At 43.4% G+C, this 23932-nt stretch overlaps 2 protein-coding genes across 7 annotated transcripts in view; one reads left to right on the top strand and one right to left on the bottom strand.

The window, feature by feature from the left end:
• Positions 1–22670, top strand: part of PDE1C (phosphodiesterase 1C) — a 315392-nt gene extending 292722 nt beyond the window's left edge. For 4 of the 6 annotated variants that reach the window (XM_068156903.1, XM_068156900.1, XM_068156899.1 and 1 more), the window contains one exon: positions 187–777. In XM_068156903.1, coding sequence (XP_068013004.1) covers positions 187–356 — 170 coding nt within the window. In that variant the 3' untranslated portion in view covers positions 357–777. Of the gene's footprint in view, positions 1–186; positions 779–22307 lie in introns of those variants that run through there. The other 2 variants (XM_068156896.1, XM_068156894.1) reach the window with 2 other exon arrangements.
• Positions 3013–23362, bottom strand: PPP1R17 (protein phosphatase 1 regulatory subunit 17). The gene is made up of 5 exons (XM_068156904.1): positions 22816–23362; positions 16937–17048; positions 14981–15133; positions 13418–13579; positions 3013–7690 (listed from the first exon to the last, which is right to left on the bottom strand). The coding sequence occupies exons 2-5, from the start codon at positions 17016–17018 to the stop codon at positions 7611–7613; spliced, it is 477 nt and encodes a 158-aa protein (XP_068013005.1). The 5' UTR covers positions 17019–17048; positions 22816–23362; the 3' UTR covers positions 3013–7610.
• Positions 23363–23932: the final 570 nt, after the last annotated feature.

Below are 23932 nucleotides of genomic sequence, written 5' to 3'. Positions count from 1 at the left end.
CCGAACCTTTTCCAAACTCTCTTTTTCTACCCAAGAGTCCTGGCCCTTGGGCTGAGAAACCCCCCTTTCCACAGGCAGGCTGTGCCAGGTGGGATGGACACAGCTTCTAAGGAATTAATTTCTTGTTCACCAGTGAGTGAATGCTAGGCATGGTAACCATCATTGTTCTTCCTTTGTCACCACCAGCCATCAAACCTCAGTTGCATCACCTCAGGAGGCCCATTCACAGCTCAGGAGACTATTTTCCAGCCTTCCACAAGAAATCAGAGGACAATTCACTGAGATATAAACTGCTTGACCAGAGAGGAAGGATGAGTAAGATCCAACATATTTCCCAGAGCTGGAACAGGAAATAGCAGAAGAGATAAAGAGGCATCACCTGGAATGAGGCTCCTCATGGGCAGATGGAGGACATTGTGTGACCATTGCACAGGCCATACTGCATTGTACAGCAGCTGCATTTCTAGATAAAAGCAGGGGTATGATTTAGCTAAAAAATTAGAATGGAGTCTTCATTAAAATGTTCTCAGTTGTGAATTCACAGTCTGCTGTACACCACAGGTTTGTAGCTACGTCTGACATCAAACTCCACCAGCCTAAATCAAATGCAATGAGGAGCACACTTTAAAGCCTCCAGCTTATGAAATGTGGTTTACCTCTAGGAATTCTCCCAGAACTGTATCTTGCTTGTAGAATACTCTGAAATGTTTTACACAAATAGGCTGTATAAAATTGCAGAATTACACCATCCTTCCAAACTTATTTTCTGTATGTGTCATTTCCTTCCTTTTAGGACAATACTTGGTTAATACTTTACCCAGTAGAGTCCTGCCTGATGGTTCTCTGGATGAGTGGACAAAGTTAGGTCACTTGCAGAAGTTTAAAAGCGAAGTTTATTGGAGTTTGGGTTTTTTTGTATGCCACTAGCATCTCACAAAGGGTGTGATTTTTCTCTTTGCTCTCCTGGCCTATGCTCTCCTCTGTGTCATGAAGCAGAGGTAAGTTGCCACCTTGAATTTTCTGCTGTGTAGCTCAAGGGACAGGGAAATTAAATGACCCACCTGAGGTGTCACAAGAAGTGTATATGACACATAAGTGTATATGATTACAAATTGAATGTAGTTCTGATCAAGTTCCTCTTTGCTCTCACTTTTCTCCCATGCTGTGCTGAGTTGCTCTCCATTATGTGTCATATAGAAAGTGTCTGTTCACCCAGGTACTTCAGAGGATTTTTAGTCTATTTTTTTTCCTGGAGCTGGGGAAGGTGAAGAATGCTGACACATACTCATTGGAGTCGGAAAGATAGGATGTCTCTTCACTTTTCCAAAGCATGGGGCTTTTGGCCTGAGTAAAATACAGCAAAGTAGGGGTGATGGGATGTTTGTGAAGACTGCTCCTTGTACACACTGTGTGTTTCAAAATAGAAAGCAGCTGTGTTGAGGGCATCCAGCCCCGATGCAGAGCTCTGTGATGGAGTCGATGGACTCATCCTCTCAGTCCAACCCTGACATCTAGTGTACACTGAAGGGAAATTTTCCAAGTGTGAAACTCAAAAATTAAATCTGTGTTATTTGAGGGTGGTGTGGCTTTGGAATGCACTCAAACTCTTTCTGTGTTTGAGAGGGATTAATGTTTATTTTCTTTAGAAAAGGACTAGTCTGAATTTAAAAAAAAAAAAAAACAAAAAAAAAAAAAACCAACAAAACTTAATGTTAAAATCCCCAGGGAGTGAGGCATAAGAAGACTCTTCAGTATTCATTCCTTGTATTTTGTATAATTCTATGTCTACTCAAACAGGGACTGGAAAGGAAGATTGGCTCCAATGTCCTTGAGTGTAATTGCAGCAACCAGAGTAGAAATGGAAGAGGAAAGGGACAACAAAGAAGGAGGAGGGAAGGCCTTGGCCAGCAGGTCAAGGGAGGTGATCCTCCCCCTCTACTCAGCTCTGGTGAGACCCCACCTGGAGTACTGTGTCCAGTTCTGGAGCCCCTATTACAAGAGGGATGTGGAGGTGCTGGAAGGTGTCCAGAGAAGGGCCACGAGGATGATCAGAGGGCTGGAGCACCTCTCCTATGAGGACAGACTGAAGGAGTTGGGGCTGTTCAGTCTGCAGAAGAGAAGGCTCCGAGGTGACCTAATTGTGGCCTTCCAGTATCTGAAGGGGGCCTACAGGAAGGCTGGGGAAGGACTTCTCAAGATCTCAGGTAGTGACAGGACTAGGGGGAATGGAATGAAGCTGGAGGTGGGGAGATTCAGGCTGGATGTGAGGAGGAGGTTCTTCCCCATGAGAGTGGTGAAGCCCTGGAATGGGTTGTCCAGGGAGGTGGTTGAGGCCCCGTCCCTGGAGGTGTTTAGGCCCAGGCTGGATGAGGCTCTGGCCAGGCTGATCTAGTGTGGGGTGTCCCTGCCCATGGCAGGGGGGTTGGAACTGGATGATCCTTGTGGTCCCTTCCAACCCTGACTGATACTATGAAGGGGAATTGTGACTTATCATCTTAAATGGGCTTTTCCAATGCTTTAGGCCATGAAGTAAACAGTTGGGCTCATAAAGCAAATCTGGTTCTGGATTGTCCATTTCCCACCTTCTTTCTCCTTCTTGCTGAGGTTTGTTCACTTCTGTTTCTCAAGCCAGTGTTGAGTCCTTGTGGCTGATCCCTCAGTACTCTTTTCGATGTATCCTTTACCCCAGACTTTTCTCCTGATCTCTCAAAGAATTGCTAAGTGTCACCAGGCAACTCCCTTAGTGTGGATCCTGAGCTATAGTCACAGGGCCAGGAGCCAGTATCATGGAGCAGAAACTGACTTTTAATGTTCACTCTTTGTATTTGTAGAATTTTCTTGCCACAACACTGGTGTTTCTGTTTGTACCACCTCGTTCTAAGAGGCCCATGGTAGAAAGAGAGTAATTTGTGTTTATAAACTTCTCTAAATGGAAGTGAGAAGCCAAAACTTCTAACATACTCTGCTGCTGTGCACTCTTTATTTTCACTTGCAGATGCAATTGCTGGGCAGTCTCTCTGCTTATAAGAGCACTGTGAGGTCATATGTACAAAATGTAATCTCAAAAGGTAGGAATGGCACAGGACGTGCAGGAAGATGTCTGTTCTGATATCTAAACATGCCCATTAATTTAAGCAGCCAAAGCATTATACAATTGCCAGTTTATTAAACTGTAAGACAGAACTTGAGGCAGACAAAATTTCAGTGTAATTGTTGTTAAAATCCATGCATGAAAATGTTGCTTTATCTGTGAATCTAGTGTGAGCTGGCAATAGCATTATGAATGTTGCTTTGGATTTGTTTCTGCTGTGGCTTAGCTGGCCAAAGCACTTAACGTATGGACCTCATGCTTAGCACTACAAAAATGCTCATTACACCCCTGTCAGATGGGTGATGGGCTTTCTGCAATCCTTGCTTGAAAGTGGCTAAAGAACAAGGCTATTAAATCCCCTTTTCCCAAGCCAATTGCAAATGGGAACTTGTCCCTCAGTTTCTAGGTAGAGGTTGATTGGGAATTCACTTGAAAAATATTATCCGTTAACAACCTCCTGACTGCAGTCAGTCTTTTATTTGCTGACTGCCCAAACACACCAACTCCAGGCATTTGCCTAGCAGAGCAATTTGAGCAGTTTTCACATTGCCTGGTCTTAAACCACAGAATCACAGAATGGTGGGGTTGGAAGGGACCTCTGGAGATTATCAAGTCCAACTCCCCTGCCAAGGCAGGATCACCTAGAGAAGGTCACACAGGAACACACTCAGGCATGTTTTGAATGACTCCAGAGATGGAGAGTCTACCAGATCTCTGGACAGCCTGCTCCAGTGTTCTATCACCCTTAAACATGTTTAGATGGAACTTCTTATGTTCAAGTTTGTGCCTGCTACCTGTTGTCCTGTCACTGGGCACTACTGAAAAAAGACTGGATCCATCTTCCTTTTACTTCTAATTCTTATTTTGATGAGCTTTTGTCTGCGTCATCCCCAAACACACTCCCTTAAAGGGAGAGTTCAGATGGTGGATGACAGTAAATAAACCAGATAGACCACATTCATGCCATTGTGCAGCCCACACATGATTCTGCAGCACCTAAAGGCTGTGTTTTGGGAGCAAAGGCAGTGTTTATATGATTTGAAAACAAATCATGGCTAATTCCCAAACAAAGTAATACTTAACCCTTTCACTGAGTGCAACGAGGCAGTGAAAGCTGCTGAGAAACAATTCATTGCACTGCTTTCCAGGAACACTGCAAAAAACTCCTATTTACTTAATTCATTGAGTGAAAAATTACTTTTCCATCTCTCATCTTGCTTCTGGGTGGAAAACCAGTAAATACTGAATTACCAGGCTATGAATATGCCATTTTAAATGAACTGTAGCAAATGATGTATGTTGTGGCATTTTTATGGTTGGGCTTCAAGTTGATCTATACTGGGATGGTAAATTAGGTTGCTGTGCTGTCAGAGATGCCACAAGGACTGTAAGTCTTCTTTGGCACTCTGTGTTTATAATATTAGGCTTAAAGGGTACTCTTTATTTTTATTATTTTTCTCTTTTTTTTTTTCCCCTTCATATTAAGCTGTGTCAGCATTCCCCAGGCTTGGAAAGAAATCCTTGTCAGAGCAGTGAAGTTAGTCACACCTTAATTGTGCTCTTATCTTGTTGGGGATTTTTGTTTCTTTTGTTTCTTGTTTGCTTGTTTGTTGTGTTGTTTGATTTTGGGTTTTTTTTGGTGTGTGTATTTTTTGTTGTTGGGGTTTGGTTTGGTTTGTTGGTGGTTTTTGTTTTGTTTTGTGTTTCCCAAGGGCCTTCCCATCTAAACATCTACCTAAACTATTGCTGACATTCATTGGAATCTTTTCAGGATGCCACGCTATCACTCTTGTTGAGCTGTGCACTGAAAATATTCACCCCCCACACTGGTAAAGCTAGACTAGAATCATGTTTTTGCAGGGGCTGTCCTGGGACCAGCACCCCAAGGTGCACATCTTCTGAAGGATGCTAGGCAGAGGGGTGGTGGCTGAAGAGATGGTGGATGTTGGGTAGGGCTGTGCACCCTGATGTCCCAGGGTTGTCACCAGACATCAGTGAGAGTGACCTAGGACAGAATAAAAGGGAGCATCCTCCTGTGTCTGCTGCCAGACCTGGCTCAGCAGCAGCCCAAGGGCATCCAGGAGAAGGTCCTTGAGGAGCCAATGGAATTACTTGGTAAGGGCTGAGGGAGGAAGACAAAAGCTGCTGAAGATGAGGAATACCACCAACCCTGGAGGTGCCTGTGGATATCAGGCTAGGGCTAGGGCTCGGGCCTGTGGGAAGTCTTGCTCCTGTGCTCAGGGAATTGCTGATCGCTATTGCTGGGGTCAGGAAAGTTTTTTTCCCCCCGGGCAGATTGGCACTGGTCCCTGAGCTTTTTATGCCTTCCTCTGCAGCACTGAGCATGACCACTTGTCAGGACTCATCTGGTCCCTTTTGGCTGGGTTACTGCCTGCTGCTCATGCGCCAGAAAGATGATCTCTCATGCCCTGCAGTTGGGGGAAGGCTTTTTTTCCCCCAAGATGGGCTAGTAGATGTCCCTGGGTTTTTTTTGCCTTTCTCTGTAGCACTGAGCACAGCCCCTTGGAAAGCCTGTTTTGGGCCATTCCAGTCTGGTGCCTGCTGCTCGTGCACCATCAAGCTGGTTCTTGTGCCCCACATGTGGGGGAGGAATGAGGAATCTTTCTGTGCTCCCAGGATGGGGAAACTTCTTGGGTTCCCCAGGAGTTCCTTCTTTTCTTCTGCATCATTGAGCACAATCCTTTGGCAGGGCTTCTCCAGGCCATTCTGGCCAGGTTTCTGTTGCATGTGCTCCACAAAACTGTCTCTCAGTGGTGGATGAAATGTTGGACTGCCTGATCTTTGAGGTCTCTTTCAAATGCATGTTTTCTGTGATTCTGTGACATACCTTACTGTGCACCTTACATTAGCATCATTATATGAACTATTGATTCATACTTAAAATATCTTTTCTCACCAATAGATTAAGAGAATTTTAGGAGTAGAGCACCTCCTAGGTATCAGGCATGCCATTAATAATGCAGCTGGCCTCTTGTACACTTTGAATGCACCATTATTTATTATAAGCTTGTTGATTACATCTTGAAGCTGGATATCTGAGAATGGACTGTGTTCTCATGAAAGATGCTGGGTCAACCACTGCGGCAAATGAAGTCCAAGCTAGTGTGCTCCTCAGCTGCCTGCCTAAGGGTGTTTAAAAGATAACTAAATTCAGTCTGCCAGGCTAGATAATCTTTAATCTCTCTGCTGTGGTCCTTACGGGTCCAGCCAGCAGTAATGCTCTGGCTAGTGTACAGAGCTATTAAGGTAAGCACAAAACTACCCAGTTCTACCTATTTTGTATAATATTCTACAGGTACTCATCTCTGTACAAATACTGGAGGCTGTAGCTGGCTGTGAAAACAATTTCTGATTGAATTATATACAAAAAGAAGTGTGGTGCTGTCCCACCTTGCACTATGCATGTGTCATTGATGTAACACTCTTCCTCTTCATGTTTTACTCTCCCAGTGTGATTTATAAGCTTTCCAGCCCCTCCTAGCTGACAACTCAGATGTCAAAAAAATATTGAGTAAAAGGCTCCCCAGAGAGGTTGTGGAGTCTCCATCTCTGGAGACTTTCAAGACCTGTCTGGATGTGTTCCTGTGTGATATGCACTAGATTCTATGGTTCTGCTCTTGCAGGAGGGTTGGACTCAATGATCTCCAGAGGTGCCTTCCAACCCCTAACATCCTGTGAACCTGTGAATTATCCAACGAGTTTATTCACCAACCAGGCAATAAAACCTTTGCAAGAAAAAAAGCATCAGTAGTCTACACTGGTGTGACAGGCAGGCATTGCACTTCCCACATCTGTCTCTTGAGAGAGCCCTGCCCTCCATCCTTGGATGTGCTAAAGCTGACATCCCTGAGCTGAAAGTTTCCACTCTAGGGTATACATCCCTTTTTCTACTCACAAACACAAGTCATGAGCAGATAGAGGCAGAAGAAGTGTTGGCTTTGAATTTCAGGGACTCTTAGAGTTGGTTTCTGCTCTCCTACCTTCTCTATCAGCTTTGCACTTGAGAATTTCCACTGTGCTCAGTGTTACTCCAGCAGAGGAAAGCTGGAGAAATGATGCAAAATGTCAGGAGAAAAATGCAATTTGAATCATCAGTTGATGTTTTACTGCTCTGTGCTACCAATTGCTCTGGTATTTAGTGCCAGGTACAGTGGATTGGTGGTGTCCTTTCTGTTAACCCTTATCGCCATGCTGCCCAGAACTAGATCCGACTTGGGGTGGGTTCCTTGTTGACCTGGGAAAAATCCTGGGAAACTGCTTTTAATAAACTAAGAGAATCCTTCCAACCCAATATGTAAGTGAATTTCTGTCTTCAGCTCCTAGGATGCTTGCTGAAATTTCATGAGATGGAGATAAGCACTTGAAGATAAATTGAATTCAAGTGCATGCTTGAAAACCTTATTTATAAAAATGAATGGCTTTTTTTCCTCCCTATTTGCTGCCACGTCGAATGACCCAGAATTATTTACACTGCATTATTGAAAACATTGCTGTGATCTTAACTGGGGATTGTGTCTCCATCCTTTTCTTCATCTTCCATAATCACTGTTTGCTTTTCTTCTGAAAGCAGCTTAGTGCCTTAAAAAACAGAATGAAAAAAAAAAATAGAGAGAAAAAAAAGAAGTTGATGTAGAAAATATCAGGATAAGAACAATTCTTCGGTCCTAATTACTTCATCATAACATTGTTTTCTATATTTATATGACAATATTAGTTAGATATTGCAAATGCAGATGCCAAAAGAGGCAAAAGTTAGAACACCCACAAGACAAGTGCCATTCCCACTGAAATGATAGAGTGTCAATAAATTCCAAAAGACACTGAATTAAGATCAATCTGAAGGCAGGCCCAGGCTGTGGATTACCTTCCACAAATCTCTGCCTCTCCCCTCTTCTTTCTCATTTTCTCCTTTTCTTTGACCCTTTCTCTCTCTTTTTTACTTGCCCTTTTCCCCTTTCTTTTTTTCTCACAGTTAAACCAGCAAGTCCTCCTTATGGATCTTGAGGCTTGTATGTGATACCAAGATATCACAATTCCTGTAATTGCTGTCTTCATTAGTTACTCTACTGAGTGAAGAGAGGATGATGCAATAGGTAGAAAATGTTCTTGATCCCCATTTTAACAGATTGTGTTGCTTTTGCCTGTTCCCAGTAAAAAGCAAGTGACTTGTAAGTCACACTTTATACCCACATTCCCTGGTGTGGAGGTTAACATAGTCTGAAAACAGGATGAGGGTTATCATTGTGTTGAGACCAATGGAATTTCTCTCTAATTTGGTCTCCTACTGTTTGCTCTCAATCTGTGCTAACCAGCTGAGTTATTCTGTCAAACCAACCTGTTTTGCTTCTTTCTGCACCAAAAGCCCTCTCACAGAGGAGGCTTTCAGTCTTGATGAGGTCTGAAAATAGAGCAATACCACACAGGAAGGTTTTCTTCAGCTTTTTAGTCTTTTCAAGAGGGGATGAATTAAGGAAAATATTAACCCATACTACCCTTCATTGAAGTGAGCTCCTGCTTCACTTAGATGCAGTTCGTATGTGTGGTTTCAGCAGGACCGTGAGATAAACCAGAAGGCACGGATGAATATTAATTTGAAACACAAAGGATTTCATTTGTTCAAGCAGCAACTGAGCAACCACCATCACTATCTGTGAAGAATTACGTCCTTTTATAGAGAAAGACGTAAATGCTCCCCAGCCAGACTTCTATTCATATAGGAAACTTAGGTAAAAGCAGACAGGTTTTTTTCCCCTGTAATATTTGGGGTCTGGGTTGTGGTTTTTTTAAGGAGGAGTGGTGGGGTGGTTGTTTTGCTGGTGTCTTTCTTCATGGAGCATTTAAGGAATGAGGAAACCTAAGTAAAATATGCTTGAAATGTGAAGCTACAATGGATCATTTGATGAAAGCTAACCTGTTCCATGGGTAAACTGAGGAATAAGAGGCCAGGAATGTATGCTAAATAAAGCTGCCCTGTACTTTATGTTCATGTCTACTCTTTTAAATTATGAAGTGATGAAGGAAAAGTATGTTTGTGAAATTCTGATGGCATGGTTACAGCACATAAACTAGCCCTTTTAGAGCAGATGCTAGAGGCAGCTGGAAAGTAGCAGCCAAGCAGAGGTCCCCAGCTCTCAGCTGTACCCACTTAGTAGTGTGCCAGATGCTTCCCACAAGACAATGCATCATTATCAATGAATCTCTTTGGTGACTGATGAACTCCATAGGTTTCCAGTAGAGTTTAGCATTCAGAGCTCAGAGAAATGTGTAGCTTAGAGCTGCAGGTTATTAACTTTCTAGACCATGGACCACTGGCAGCTTCAAGGACAACTACATGCCTTTAAAATCAGCCTTTTAATGCAAAGCAGTGGAAAGAGGATACCAATGGGCTGTCGAAGCCAGAGTTATCTCTGTGCCACTGGGATAGGATTTTCCTTTCCTTTGATGTGACACCACTGATCACTTGTGGACAAAGAGTGTTTTACTGAATACAGGTTGGAAATTCTGGGTTTAAAGGAGTGAGCAGGAGGTTGGATTTGGGGAATATTTGTAAGTCAGACTGTCACTGTTTACTGTTCAAGTAAATCACTTTACCTCCCTGCCTCTGTTTTCCCAGCTGTGTGTATTATGAAGTGTAGCTTATCCTGTGGATCTGTTTCAAGGTTTGGTAGGTTATTCTTTTAATATCTGCCAAGGGATTAAACTAAAGAAAGCAAAGTAGAAATACAAGAAAGTCATGTTTTCCCAACAGAACTTCCAACTACTTGCAATTTTCAGCTAGACACTAGGAACTCTAAGGCTTGCAGAGACATAATAGCCTCTATTAAGAAGCTCAAACATAGGCAGAAGAAGCGGTTGGCTTAAATCAAACATTTCCCTGGTGCCACCTAGATCTAACCCACTCCTCTTGGCTTATAAATCAGAGAACCACCAAGGTGGTACCAGTTCCATTTGACTGCCTGTGGACAGCTCCTGCATGTAGGATGGGATGGGAGAGTATAGGGGTGCTCCAGTCACATCTATTGCACAGGGAAGGAGTGAGACATAACACTAAACTGCTGTGCTTGTCCTGCATTGCTCAGAGGTTTCCATTGAGGAACACTAAAGAAGCTACCTTAACTAATTTACACGGACATGAGGGTGACTGAAGGTTTGAAACTGTGGTTTTACTAGTTATCTTTGATCTGATTAAAAAACCCTAAGCAACCACATTTCAGGAGCCATGTTCCCATGTTTACACTTGTATTTACATTCGTGCTCAAACCCACAGGCCTGAAGAGCTCTCAGAAAATCTTCAGTTCATTGAATACATTGCTAAGTGGGGATGGCAATCCAGTGTTCCAGAGCTCAGTACAGGCCTTGGATGAGATATAAATCATTTACTCTCAAGTGCAAACGGGAAAAAGTGACCATTAACACTGTGAATATATCTTGCCTTCTGGTCTAATACTTTCTGAAGAACAAGATGTTTGCTGACTGAAGGGGAGCTGGCCACTTTGGCTGGCCACATGGCTCATTTGCACGCTCATGGTACGGTTATTTGCAGCACTTCAGCAGAAGCTTGAAGGGTGAATACATTTAGAAGGCTGACACTTGTAGGGGAGAATTTTGTAACACCAAGGCTTAGCTGTTCAAGGTGACTAAGGACTAATTTCCTTAGTCTTCTTATGCAGGTAACAAGTAACCATGGATTTGTCCAGAGATTAATGTTTCGATCCTAATTTAGCAGCTCCTTTTCTGTACCTCTATTTCCTATTTGGTCTGCTTCTCACTTGGATCATGTGCTGTCCAGTAGATACATTGATTTTCATCACTTTCTACAGGCTGTTTGACTTACTTATGACAAAAAGTCTCTCTGGCCACCTATGTGGGAGAAGGGCCATCCTAGAGTGCTCATAACCAGCTGGTCAAAATGGAGTGTGATTACACAGCTGCCATTTTTTATCTACATTTACAACACATCGATTTGTGTGGGCAGCTGCTTACAAAGATAATTAAGCTCTGCTACTACAAACAATTAAGTGGAGTTTGGTTTTTACTTTTTAACTGGCATCTGGAAGTGGGAAATGTTAGAAACATGGACATTCCTCATTAACAGGTCACAAGGGATGCACAGAGCACTGTGCTTGCTGCAGCATCAGTATGAGGAAGACAGGGACAGAAAGGTCTGTCTATATTTATTTAGTGCATGTAGCCCTAATGGGTCTTCTCAGGTCTTCAAGTCTGTAATTCAGGTTCTATTTTGCACAGCAGTTCTGCAAGAGCTCAGTTTGTTTGTGCTCTGTCTGCTGCCTGATGGGATAACCCTGAAAATAAACAAGTAGTAAATATTGGACCAGCCCTCAGCCACAATGAGTCACTTTGTCATAACAAGTCATGGAGCCAGCAAATTTCAACCATCAGAAGGCTCTATGTTGGTGTCTATCTTGAAGAAGAAATATGCATCCTTAGAGCAGGGAGGGAATGAAATGCAGACATTCAAGCAGATAGGCTACTTTGCCCCTGATACAGGCACAGTCTGCCACAGGACATCAATCACTGGAAAACAGATCTTGAATATGTGATCTGATATCTGCAGGGAAAGGCAGCATCTCCAGTGATACAACTTCAGGCCACTTCCCCTTGATAGGATGAGAGGAAATAGTTTCATGTTGCACCAGGGGAGGTTTAGGATTGCATGTTAAGAAAAATTTCTTTGCTGAAAGAGTGATTGAGCATTGGAACAGGAGCCCAAGGAGCTGTCACCATCCTCAGAGGTGTGCAAAAATGTATAGACATGGCACTTAAGGACATGGTTTAGTGGGCAGAGTGGTGTTGGGTTGACAGTTGGACTCATAGGATCTTAGAGGTTTTCTTTTGCAATCTTAATGATTCTATAATCTAGGAGGCTGCTTTGAATCCATGCTGAGTGAGGGAAGGTGGCTTCAGCAGTAGGAAAGAAGGTGGGAGGTATAACTGAATACAACTAAAACCTGTAGTAGTTTCTATCATTTTAACAAGAGCAAATGCACACAATTTGATTTTTTTTTCACACCTCTCCTTCTCCTCTCCCCCATCCACATTACTAAATATAATGTATTAATTACATTTAAACCAAATAAGAGTTAAGCCTCTCAGCTTCACCATCACATGTTTTGTCTTTGATTTCTATCAAGTGTGCTTTGCTTTCAGATTCTTCTCACTGTACCCCCAGAAGTGCAAAGGACATGCAGCATCCTACATGTTTAAGTCAGTTACAAGGGCTCAGCTTCACCCAGAAAGATGTCTACAAACACAAGGGCCTCTATGGGGTGGTGAAGGCTTTTGCATACCTTATAATTATGATATGTACAGTAAATTCTATTCAAAGTGTACCTGAAACTCAGGTGCTTGATGTACTGAGCTCCTCAGAGGCCAAAGTGTCTGTATCAGGACCTCTTCATTTAGTGTCTCTCACTGCTCAGTAGTGCCAGCCCACAACAGAACTGGTTAATACAAGAAGTTCCTAAGAGAAGAGTTTTTTGTAGTTTTGGCAGTATCTGGTACCTAGGGCTCTTCTCTTTATTTTTATTTATTATTATTTTTAATTTTAATTTTTATTCATTTGTTCATTACCTCTTTTATGTTTTTACTCCATCCCTTGATCTGGAAAAAGCTGGTTTGTAGCATACAGCCTTGCACTAGCTCCTGCATCCCTAGCTAGTACTCGTAGCTAACATTTGCACCGTGCTTTACATCTTCAAGTTCTTTCAGAAACGTTGATGGATTGAGGGGCTTCTGTGACAGAGCCACAAGAGAAATGCAACAAACAGTCTTAGGACCAAAATATGGCTGGATGGCTGACTTCATATGGTCAGCAAGCAAATTGGCTGCTGCACTGGAAATAATGCCACAAGCTCTGTTAATGAGAAGATAATCACAGTGTGGTTTCCTTAGTGCATGTCAAGGACTGTGAAGTTAAGAGGAGATTAATCAGGATGGCTTTGCTCCAGTTGTTTGAGGCAGTGTCAACCATGTTAGTGCTGGTGACCTAAAAACTTGTATGTGCTCAGGTTTGAAAAGCAGGGGAGTGGTTGGCCTCTCACAAAAGAAGGATCATGGGAGAGCTAATCAAGTGACCTAATATCTTTTCTTACTCCCCTTCTCTTCTGTCCTGAGAGCATGGGCAGAGAATATAGAAAAGACTTTCCATGAGCCACTACTGCTCTTATATAGTTAGACCTAATAGGTCCATTTCAGCGGGCTTTGATAAGTACACTGCACAGAGCAACCTCCTTCCAGCCTCCTCCCAGGCAGACCTCTGGAGCACCATATACCCAAGTTTCTTACCTATTATTAAGGGTGGGATGTGTATTGCAGGTGTATCCTTTCTCCTGGGCTTTTTCTGCTCCGTGTCAGTGATCTGGGAACCTGGGCTCACTCTCTCTCTCTGTGGCCTCTCTGTGATGCCATATCTCTTCAGCAGATTATCAGAAAAGTCTGAAAGTATGCCTGCAGGCAAGGAAAAAAAGAGACTGCCACTTCAGCCTTGTTCACATCAAAGAGATTTGTGCCTGTGTAACTTTCCCAGTGACTACTCTGAAGCAAGGCGGCAGGAGCTCATGATCTGCTCTGCATGGTGCACCTACTCTTGATGTTTTGCAATGGTTTGTACTCCCTCCAACTCAATTATATCCCATAATCTATAGATAGCAATGCAACCAGGCCAGCTGGCTTCTGGTTGTACTCAATGGACTAAACTCAGAAATCATGGTAAAGATGAGTGCAACCTTCTATTCCAGAAGCTGAAACATCTTACCAAAGTAGCTTCATTGTATGGATGCTCAAATCTTTGCTTGGGAGAAATGTTACCACACAGAAACAGCCTATTCGAAGTAGTGAAATGATGTTTTCTTTATGATATGGCTACTGCAGGCACACAAAGCAGCTCTCCAGCCTGTGAACCATCTAAGAGAGAATTGCTGAGGGATATATGCACATGAAAGTTGAACAGTCAGATTCAGTGTCTGTACTACAAATACTGGAAAATCCAAGCTGCTTGTTTTTAACTTCATAGCAGGTACACAAGGGATTGTGCAAGCAGTTAGTGGCAAACTCCTCTGTGCATGTGCAGCATGGGAAGAAGAACTCAATGCAGCTGATACAAGAACAGAGCTTTCTCTCCCCAGAGCACAAGGAGTGCTTGTTAGCAGAGAGAAGTGACAAATATTTATCCCTACTGCTGATCTTGGAAGATCATCAGGTTTCAGTGGCACTCTCATTCTTTCCATCCCCAGGTTGGTGGCATTTGGCTCTTGAACTTCAGAGCTCTGTAGATGCATAGCAGCAGGGAGCATTCTACAAGGAGCCCCTTTGTTGCTGCCGTGGTTTCTGGCTTCCTGAAACACCCAATCTTTGCTAGAGTCCTCGTAAGCCCAAGAACCCTACAATTTCCAAGAGGAGCAACCTGCAGCCAGCTTGTGTGCTTCTGTGGTCTCTTGCCAGCCTTGACCCCATTCAGCCTCCCCTTCAGTTTCACAAGAAAGTGCAGGATCTGAACTGAATCCTTTTTGATTTTGGACCAGAGAGAATTGGGACATCTAGCATGGCTCAGCAGCTAGCATAACACATCCTTTATCACATAAAGACAGCAAGATAATGAACTCCAAGGGAGCATGTTTTGCTGAGCATACAGCCACTCACTCTGGTATTCCCAGACCCTGTGAGAAAACATTTCATGTAACAGAGAATGACTTTAAGAGAAGTCAGCTTCTCTGTTTGTTTGTCGGCATGAACCATCATTCTTGCACACATCCAAGAGGACATTAATAAACAAGGGGTCTCTGGGCCTTTGCCCAGGTTCAGGGCCCTCAGAGGACCTGGTACTTCAAAGTCAAGAGATGTATTGCTCACCTGTTAGAGGTGGTGGGGTGTGCCAAGCCGGTGTATCTTTTCTCCTTGGCTTTTTTTGCTCTTGGTCAGTGTTTTGGGAGGCTGGGATGGTTTTACCTTTTCTTGGTTTCTTTTTTAGGTCACAGCTCTTAATCAGCTGCTCTGAAAGATCTTCTGTGGGGGGTAAAAAAAAAGAAGATGAAAAAAAAAAGACAAATAGAAATTGAAACTGAGCAGAAATAATAAAGCAGATGGTGAAAAGAAAAGCTTTAATAATACTGCTTTCACCCAAGTAAATTAAAAAGCCTGTGGAGAAACATTTCTTAAGCTGAAAGTCAGCACATGAGGCTTCTGTTCCATACTACATGGGAATCTAATGACTTAGGTGGTCCTTCTGAGTTGTAGGTTGCAGACATGAGAGAGCTGCAGGCAGCTGTGTGCTGTGTGGAAGGCTGCACCATTGTGTTCAGAGGTCCTGCAGCCATACCTTTTTCATCCAGCATGAACTGTGTCTTCAAGAGCTACAAGGGCATTTTTGTGAAGGAAGGACTGATGTGCGTGGGGTCAGCCTGAGGTATTGTTACAGGCGGACAGAATATTGTTCCTTTTGAGAGCTGGCTTTATTTCCAGAGCCACTGAGCAGGTGGTATGTGCTTTTGATTTACATAAATTTACACTCAGTTTTTTGTTTTCCTTTAAAACAAGCCATGACTCAGACGGTCATCACAGTTTTTCTGCAAGGATCTGCAGTTCTGGGTGCAACCTGAAGATATTGAATATAACCTGTCATTAGTATCATTACACAAACCAGAGCTTTTATTACTTTAAAAGCTGCTTGTTTGCCTTCAGCTGGGCTCCCTACACCCCTACCCAAGCCCTGACTGCAAACTTGGGTGCAGCAGGATTTTGTTCCAGGCTCTCTCACACTATTTGAGGCAGCTGTGGGTAGAGGCAGGAAGGATGACCTCCAGGTGAAGTCCCTGAAAGATGCGGGGTCTTTTTCTAGCCCTCACAAGCTTCCTGCACAGTTCTAATGAGCTCATTTATCCTTCCACTGCCTCAGTTTCCCAACTGTAGAATGGGACTCTTTCTGTGCTTACTTAAATAAGCAATTTTATAGAGCAGCTCTGTTTGGTATTGCAGCAGTTGTAAAAAGTGGTGCCTGTGGCTAGCAGTGCCATGTGGCAGAGGCAGAGCTAGGATACCTCCCTTGCAGGCCAGATAAACAAAGTTGATGAAATTGTGCTTGCCAGCAGTGAGGCACTTTTTATGACAAGCAAGTGAAATTGAGTTTGTTTCATTATAGTCATCACAAGGGTAACAACGAGCAGATAGATTTTTGTTTCTAGGGTTGTTAAATCTTCATGACAGTTTTGCAAGGCAAGAATGAAGTAATAGCATTTGAAGCAGAGGCAAGGACCATGAATATGCAAAACCCCCACATCTATCAAGTATGAAGTCTGCTGTTTAGGAGTGTGGTGGAACAATGATGCCTCTGACAGTCTCAGTGCAAAAGTTATGTATGAAATAGGTTCAAGAGTGGAAACAGATTGATGATAAAGGAGAAAAAGTATTTAGAAAGCTGCCCCAGTGGAGGCAAAGAGGATGTTTGAAATCTTCTGCTGAAATTGAATATGGAAAATGTGTTCAGGGAAGGCTCAGCTACATCCCAGCATTCAGCTTAATGTGGTATAAATGAAGAAACATCTACTTTTTCTACCAGAGAGAACAATGACTCTATTTCCTTTCTCCTCTTTAATTAACAACTCTAGAGCTTCAGATGATATTTATATGCAGGAAAAATGCTCTTTGCCTTTCCATCTGGCATCATCAGTGTCAGCAGAAGGTGGATTCTATCAGGTTTCATGGGGGCTCAGTTGTGTTGCTGGAGGGGAAAAATGGACACTGGACAGGACCTAATGATGTGAAGACAACACCTCTCTAATTACTGCAATGACATCATCTAATAACACTTACCTAAATGGTTACAGTGTGAATCTCGCTTGTCCAGTCTGTCTTCTGGGATATCAAGTGGCTGAACACATTCTGTTGACATCATTAAAATGGGTTTTTCTTCACTTTGAAGCTACTACACACACACGAATAAACAACAACAACAACAAATCAGCATCATATCATAAACCAGACATACCAGTGTTAGATATTCATTTGCCAGCCAGATCATGAGAAGGTCTCATCTTTCTTCAGCTGCTCTCCGTCATGCAGTCTGCTGGCCTGATTTTGCTCATGTGTGCTAAGAGACAGATGTATTCACAGCCTTGGTTATACACACAGTGATCTGGTTTTGCTCCTACCTTGCTGTAAGCAACCCACACTATCATGGGAGATCTGCTGGCTCTACAGAAGAATAACGAAATTTGGTCATACAGAAAGTGCTATCACATACACAAAATGCTATCACATGCACAACATAAATGCTAGGAAATGGGATGGTTCCATCTGCTTTTCTTCTTAATTATTTTCTCAGCTGTAAACTAGGGAACATACTGGGTTTATCATACTACCTAACTTTAGTTACAAATGCTGTTAAGTCTTATGAGAGAGCTTGGATCCTCCTGAAGGCCTAGGCATGAGTGTTGCCAATAAAAGATGGGCAGTGCTTGCAGACCTCAAAGCCAGCATGAAGTAGACTTGTTTGTCACCTTGATAAGAGCATGGGAACCTGTCTCACAAAGCTCTCTAAGCACCTGTGCTCTGTAGGTCACACTGGGTTGCTGGGTTGGCTGTTTTCTCCCCCTTTACTCACAAGGGGAGCCCAGGCTTCTACTTGTGCTCCCCCAGGCTGAGATTTGATCCTGTGCTTGCTCACTCTGGGGTGACCCCAGCTGCCATCATAGGAAGAAGGAAATTAGACTATATCTCTACTGCTGATCATTTCTATGGTTGCTTAGCAGACACCTGTCAGAATGGCAGGGCAATGTTAAAAGAAACGAAACCCTTCAACCTGAAGGTGGTGTCTGAGCATCTCCCTTCAGCCATCAACTGCTATGGCAGTCTCTTGCTCACAACCTCTGCTCTTCGTTCTCAGATAATGAAAGTAGATTCTGACTTCCTTGTAGGGAGCAGGAAGACAATGAGGAAGAAAAAAACCCAAAACCTTGGGAGATAATATGAATAGTAGAAGAAATTAGGAAAAAAGTAGAAGGAAGGGAAGGTGAAGAAGAAAAGGCAAATAAAAGAGAAAGGTGAAATAAGAGGCAGTCAGAGAAAAACAGTGGCAAGGAATACAGGCAAATAGGAGAGTGTACCGTGGGAGTTTGTTTTTATCTTGCTGGAGGTAAAGAAATTACCTTTGTTATTTCTCAGTACAGTGCAGTGGTTGTTAACAGAACAGTAGGGGAGCTCACCTCATTTCAATGACTAAACTTGCATCTATATAAAACGCAATTAATCAAGGAAGATCCAGTCACATAAATAATTGCAAACAAAAATATGAAAGGTCACACTCATAATCCTGTGCTGAGCCAATTCTTCAGGGGATGGAAAAACAAGTCCTAAAAACCAGTGACTTCAAAGTGAAGAAACACTGGAGGACAGTAATAAAGCTCAGGACCATTGACCCACAATGAACACATGGGATTATCTCTTAGACCCTTCAGGAGCCAAAATTTGCAGAAGTTTGTAACTTTTTACCAATTCTTAAATACCTTACAGAGTCAGGCCTGGATAAAGGGTTGCACCTCCAGCTGTTCACTGCAGGGCTGTCCCAGTCCAGCCTCACATCTGTACTAAAGGATTACACTGCCTGGAGACTTCATTTGCTTTCACAGAAAAACATCATCTTCCACTTGGGAAGACCCTGAATAAAGAAACCTTTGAGAACTTGCTCAGTTTATCCACTGTATAAATAAGCTCTAGTTACAATTTAAAATGAAGCAGTCATAATTTTGTTTAAAGCAAAAGCTTATTATCTTGCCATATGAAGGCTCACACTGCATTTTGTTATTTGAAGGAGGTTTTTCTTTTACTTCAGTGCCATTTGATTTTATTTGATTTGCTTGGGGCACACTGGCTAAATATTATGACTCTACAGGGAAATGTTCTGTTCTGAAGGGTACTGTTTCCAAAGTTTTCAGTAAGATAACTGATACCATTTCAGATACTATGGACCCTTTTTAAAGAGCAATTAAGGGGAAAAAAGTAGCTAAGGAGAGTAAAATTTAAAAATAGTAGTAAATTATATTGACTGGACATGTGCTATAAAATATGAATTACTTTGGTTTGCTTTCACTAAGTTGTTTCATTGAGTTATTTGAGCTAGTAAAAATAAAGCTGTGTGAGGAGGCTCAGTGTAAGGTTGGGATATGAGGATCATGAGAAACTTCATTCTTTCTCTTAATGCAGTACTTTGAAAACTAATATTGTAAAATTAATCTCTTAGATCTGTCTTCACATTTTCATAGTCACAGATGGCTATGCCTGTGATATCTTCAGTGCTTTAAAATATGGTTTGGCAGCCCAGCTTCTGACACCCCTCCTTTGTGTTTTTCCTTTTAAAGTTTGCCCTGCAGCCAGCATTGCCTTGCTTTCAAACGTGCTTCCAGGCTACATGGGGTAACAAAAGACTACAGAGAGAACACTACCAAAATGTGTCATGAGTTTTGATACCTTGGGTGCATATACACTGCACATGATGAGTGAACCTATGCTTGCTGGTGCACCCTGCAGCCATAGGTTACAGACAGCGCTCTGGGTCAAAGGCAAGGTGATGTATGTGAGCATTGTAATGGTGCTTTCCCAAACCACTAAAATCAATTCCTGACGCTAAAGAAACAGATTCCCCAGTAGAGTGCTGCCTGGGAAGGAAGGCCACTATGGAGACTGTATGAAGTCATTAATAGACCTTTACAAATGGATATTTTCATATGTTAAGTGAAGCTCTTTTCCCAGCAGCCTTCACGCTAGCAGGGTTTGCACTCTGTCAGTCACCATAGTAGGGAATGCTTGCTATCTACAAGATGGACTAAGGTGTTTGGGTTTTTATTTCACTCTGTTATATCTCTTGACATACTGCTCCACATTCATCCTGTGTGTAATGGTAGCAATGGAGCTCTAAATCACACTCAGCAGGAGACACTTCCTGAAACACATATAGAATTTTGTTGTTTTTTTTTTTTTAAATCATATGAATTATAATTAATTTAATCATATGAATCATTCAGCCTGAAGCTTTGCTACAATGCAGCCAGGCTGTACCACATGCTGCAGAGCTGCATGCCCAAAGGAATCACCTCGCATCTCTTCTGGGAAGAGACAGAGCCGATAGGGACACCTTAAATCCCTGAAGGTTGAGACAAGCTCTAGCTTTGCTTACACAGTTTTGCATTTACTCCTTGTAAAACCATTTAACATTCAATAGGATTGGCTCTACTTCTTTATAAGAGGACTTTTATTAAAGTTCTTCTTACTTTTAGAAAGCCAGGGGGAGTTGGGGTTATTCACCCTAGAGAAGAGAAGGCTCTGGGGAGACCTTATTTACAGGGACAGGATTTTGAGCAGGGAGAGTTGTGACAGCACAAGTGGTGATGGTTTTAAACTAAAAGAGGGAGATTTAGACTAGATACAAAGATGATGTTGAGGGTGGTGAAACACTGTCACAGGTTTCCCAGAGGGTGGTAGAATCCCTGTCCCTGGAAACTTTTCAGGTCAGGTTGGATGGGGTTTTGAGCAACCTGATTTAGTTGATGTCCCTGCTTACTGCATAGGGTTTGGACTAGGTGACCCTGAAATGCTGCTTCCAACCCAAACCAGTCACTGATGCCACTGATGCACTTGACAATTCAAACTGGGAGCAAGGGGAATATCTCACAGTGTGCTGCCCCATGCAGATACCAAGGGCAGTGCTTTGCTACCCAGGCCAAATAGCTGCCCAGGCATCAGGGTTTGCTCTTTAAGACTTGTGCCTCTTCTCCCACCATGTGCACACTGATGGTCTCCTGAAAAGTTTTGATCAGTAAATTATAGTTAATTGCTTTGTCTCTCTCTGCCTGGTTGCAATGAGTGCAGGAGCGAGGAGGGAGAGCCAGGCTCCCAGAATGTGGAAGCTAAAGACAGACCTGTCCTACTGTTGCACATCTTCTGCGGGCTCTTATAATATAAATAGGCTCCTTATTTTCATTAAGCCATTCACAAACATGTAAAGAAGGAGTAAAATCCTATTATCTGGGAGTAGTCATCCTGCACCCCCGCTTCTCAATGCAGAGCTCCTCTGAAACGGCTCAGGGGCCCAAGGGAATAGTACCACACCTGCCTGCATTTGGCTCCTCCCACCTGCACTCAGCAAGTAGTCTGGGCTCCTTTTGCAGCAAACAGGCACTTCACCCATAGCCTGGTCCTGTCCTACCCCCATTGCAGCTGCTTCCTGGGCAAGTGTTGTAACTAAAGCAAGGCAGCCTATCTGTTGCAGAGAGAGCAGAAAACAGATGTCCTAATAGTAAAGGCTGGATGTTCCTACTTTGCATTCCAAACTTTTAATTACAAGTTCTACTATATGTCTAACGTTGTTTTCTTGGAGTGACATCTTCCTGAGCACAAAAGACAGCTCATGCTACTGCCTAGGGTTTCTTCAGTTCTTTGGACAGTGTCTGCTCTCTCCAGGCATTCTTGTCAGAGTAATCTGATTTTTATTTTCCTAAAGCATTTCTATAACTTCTTAGGAATGATTTAGGTATTTGGAAGCCTGAACCAGGCTCCACCCAAAACCTTTTGCTACTCAAAGTTGTGTGGTTGCAGAAATCCCACAGAATTGCCTGGGAGCTGTTTCCCCTCACAGAGTGCTTCTTGGGAGGCGGTGAGGAGGGGAGTGGTTCAAACCCCTGTTTGGGCTGTGGACTGACTCTGACTGCCTCCCACAAACTTGTGGAAAACACAAGAAATACCAACAGTTAAACTTGGACTGATGGAAAGAAAAAAGTAAGATAATAAAAACTGCAGAGGTACAAAATAACCATTGCATGTGCCAGCATACTGTAGTGGGATAAGAAGTCCTACTGGCTTCTTTTATCAGCTTGTGAACTATCTCAGCAGTTAAACTTATTTGAAGCAGTTGTCTCTAAAGCACTCTCCCCCACATGACCCCATCTACATGTTCCAGCCTCACTGCAGTTGCACCCCAGTTTTCTCTGCATGGAAACATCCCCATCCTGCTGCATGCAGAGTGGAAATCCCAGAGGTGACAAGTGTGAGTTCATGGAATAAAATCATACCATTATTTTGGTTGGAAAAGACCTTTAAGATCATCAAGTCCAGTCATTAACCCAACACTACCAGATCACCACTAAACCATATCCCTCAGTGCCTCATCTACATGTCTTTTAAATCCCTCCAGGTATGATGACTCCACCACTTCCCAGGACATCCTGTTCCAATGCTTGAACATCCTTTTGGAGAAGAACATTTTCCCCACTATCCAACCTAAACTGCTCCTGGTACAACTTGAGGCCCTTTGCTCTTGTCCTACCACTTGTCATTTGGGAGAGGAAACCAACTACCACCTCACTACAACCTCCTTTCAGGGAGTTGTAAAGAACAGTAAGGTTTTCCCCAAGCTCCCTTTTCTCTGTCACAGAATCATAGATTTACCTTGCTGGTGGTAACTGCTAAAGGAAAGAAAAAGAAAAGGTTCAAAACAAAAAAAAAAAAACAAACAAACAAGGAGAAATAAAAAAAAGGAAGGGAAAAATAAAAAGAGGAGAAGAGGAGAGAAAAAAATTGGGGGGGGGGGGGGGGGGGGGGAGGAAGAAAAGGAAGAGGAAACAAGACAAAAAGGAAAAGAATAAGAGCAAAGGAAGACCCACCCAGGCGGGAGGGCTGTGTGTGGAGGATGAAGTACTCACAAAGCGGTGCGAAGGGTGTCGGGACTCGCTGGAGCGGGACCTTTCGGTGCTGGGGCTGCGGGGGATGCTCCCTCTTGCCTTATCTAGGGACCAGCGGAACCGTCGCTATGGCAACGCCGCGCACAGGCGTCCTCCGAGAAGGCTGAGACAGAGCATTACCGCTCTCCTGCCCCACCAGTGGCTTGGAATCGCGTCTGCTTCCCCTTCCACGACTGCTGAAGCTGAAGGAGAGTGGGACAGGATGGGGGATATCACAGTGCCTCAAGGCGAAGGCATCTTCCCCGCCGGATGACCGAGGGGGGCAGACGCTGCCGCTCTCCGAGGAGCTGGGCAGGATGCGAGGCTCTGCACAGAGAGCCCCAAGGCGAACGGGAACTGCAGCCGCCGAGCCAAGAGGCGCAAAGAAAATGGCAAGGGGAGGGAGCGAGGCTGATGCCGTCTGGGACCCAGGGGAGAGCAGGGAATAAAAGTGGAGCAAGGAGGCAGGGCAAGTGGCTAGGAGCGCACCATAAGCACTAAAACTGATGGACGCCGTCTCCAGCCCTCAGGGTCAGCGATGACTGCAGTGTTTGTGTATGTATCTGGCCACAACTAGTTATACAAGCACGGTATTTATGGGGCCAGGCAGGGAGTCTTCTGTGGCTGCCAGTTGTTTGCCAGTAGGAACCAGTCTCTCCTATTTTAGCCCATGCCTTTTGATGGAGCTGTTATTTCAACTGAGGGAAAAATACACAAACATGCCTGGTGCTGGAAAAGCTCTGGGAGAAACACCCTCTTCAGTGGTGGGATCGTGAACTGCCCTTCTGAGTGTTCATTTTCAACAGAAATCCTTTTGTCCATGCCCTTTTATTAAAACATCTTTAAAAAACGTGACTGCTCACAGTTGTGGTTTTTCTCCTCCCTCTCTTCCCCCCTACCCTGCTCAATGACTAAAATTGCACCAGTGTGCATGCCATACCTTAAGTAAGTTACTGTACAGAAGAGGTACTGACCAGCAGAGATTAATTCCCAGCTAAAGGCATCACCTGGAAGATCTGTGAACTTTCCCCATCTGTGTCTGGGAGAGACAAGCACATTCACTGCCTCACAGAGTGGTTAGTTGCATATGTTTAGGTGT

This window comes from Melanerpes formicivorus, unplaced genomic scaffold, assembly GCF_026170545.1.
Source record: "Melanerpes formicivorus ecotype bairdi unplaced genomic scaffold, bMelFor1.0.p_v2 SCAF_35, whole genome shotgun sequence".
Classification (NCBI taxonomy): Eukaryota; Metazoa; Chordata; class Aves; order Piciformes; family Picidae; genus Melanerpes; species Melanerpes formicivorus.
This window is presented reverse-complemented; position numbering and strand designations above follow the sequence as displayed.

Coding starts and splice junctions, on each gene's coding strand:
- PPP1R17 (XM_068156904.1), bottom strand. CDS start 17,018: ATGATGTCAACAGAATGTGTTCAGCCACTTGATATCCCAGAAGACAGA. Junction 15,134..16,936: donor TTCACACTGTAACCATTTAG/GTAAGTGTTATT, acceptor TACCCCCCACAG/AAGATCTTTCAGAGCAGCTG. Junction 13,580..14,980: donor CACCCCACCACCTCTAACAG/GTGAGCAATACA, acceptor CCTTGCCTGCAG/GCATACTTTCAGACTTTTCT.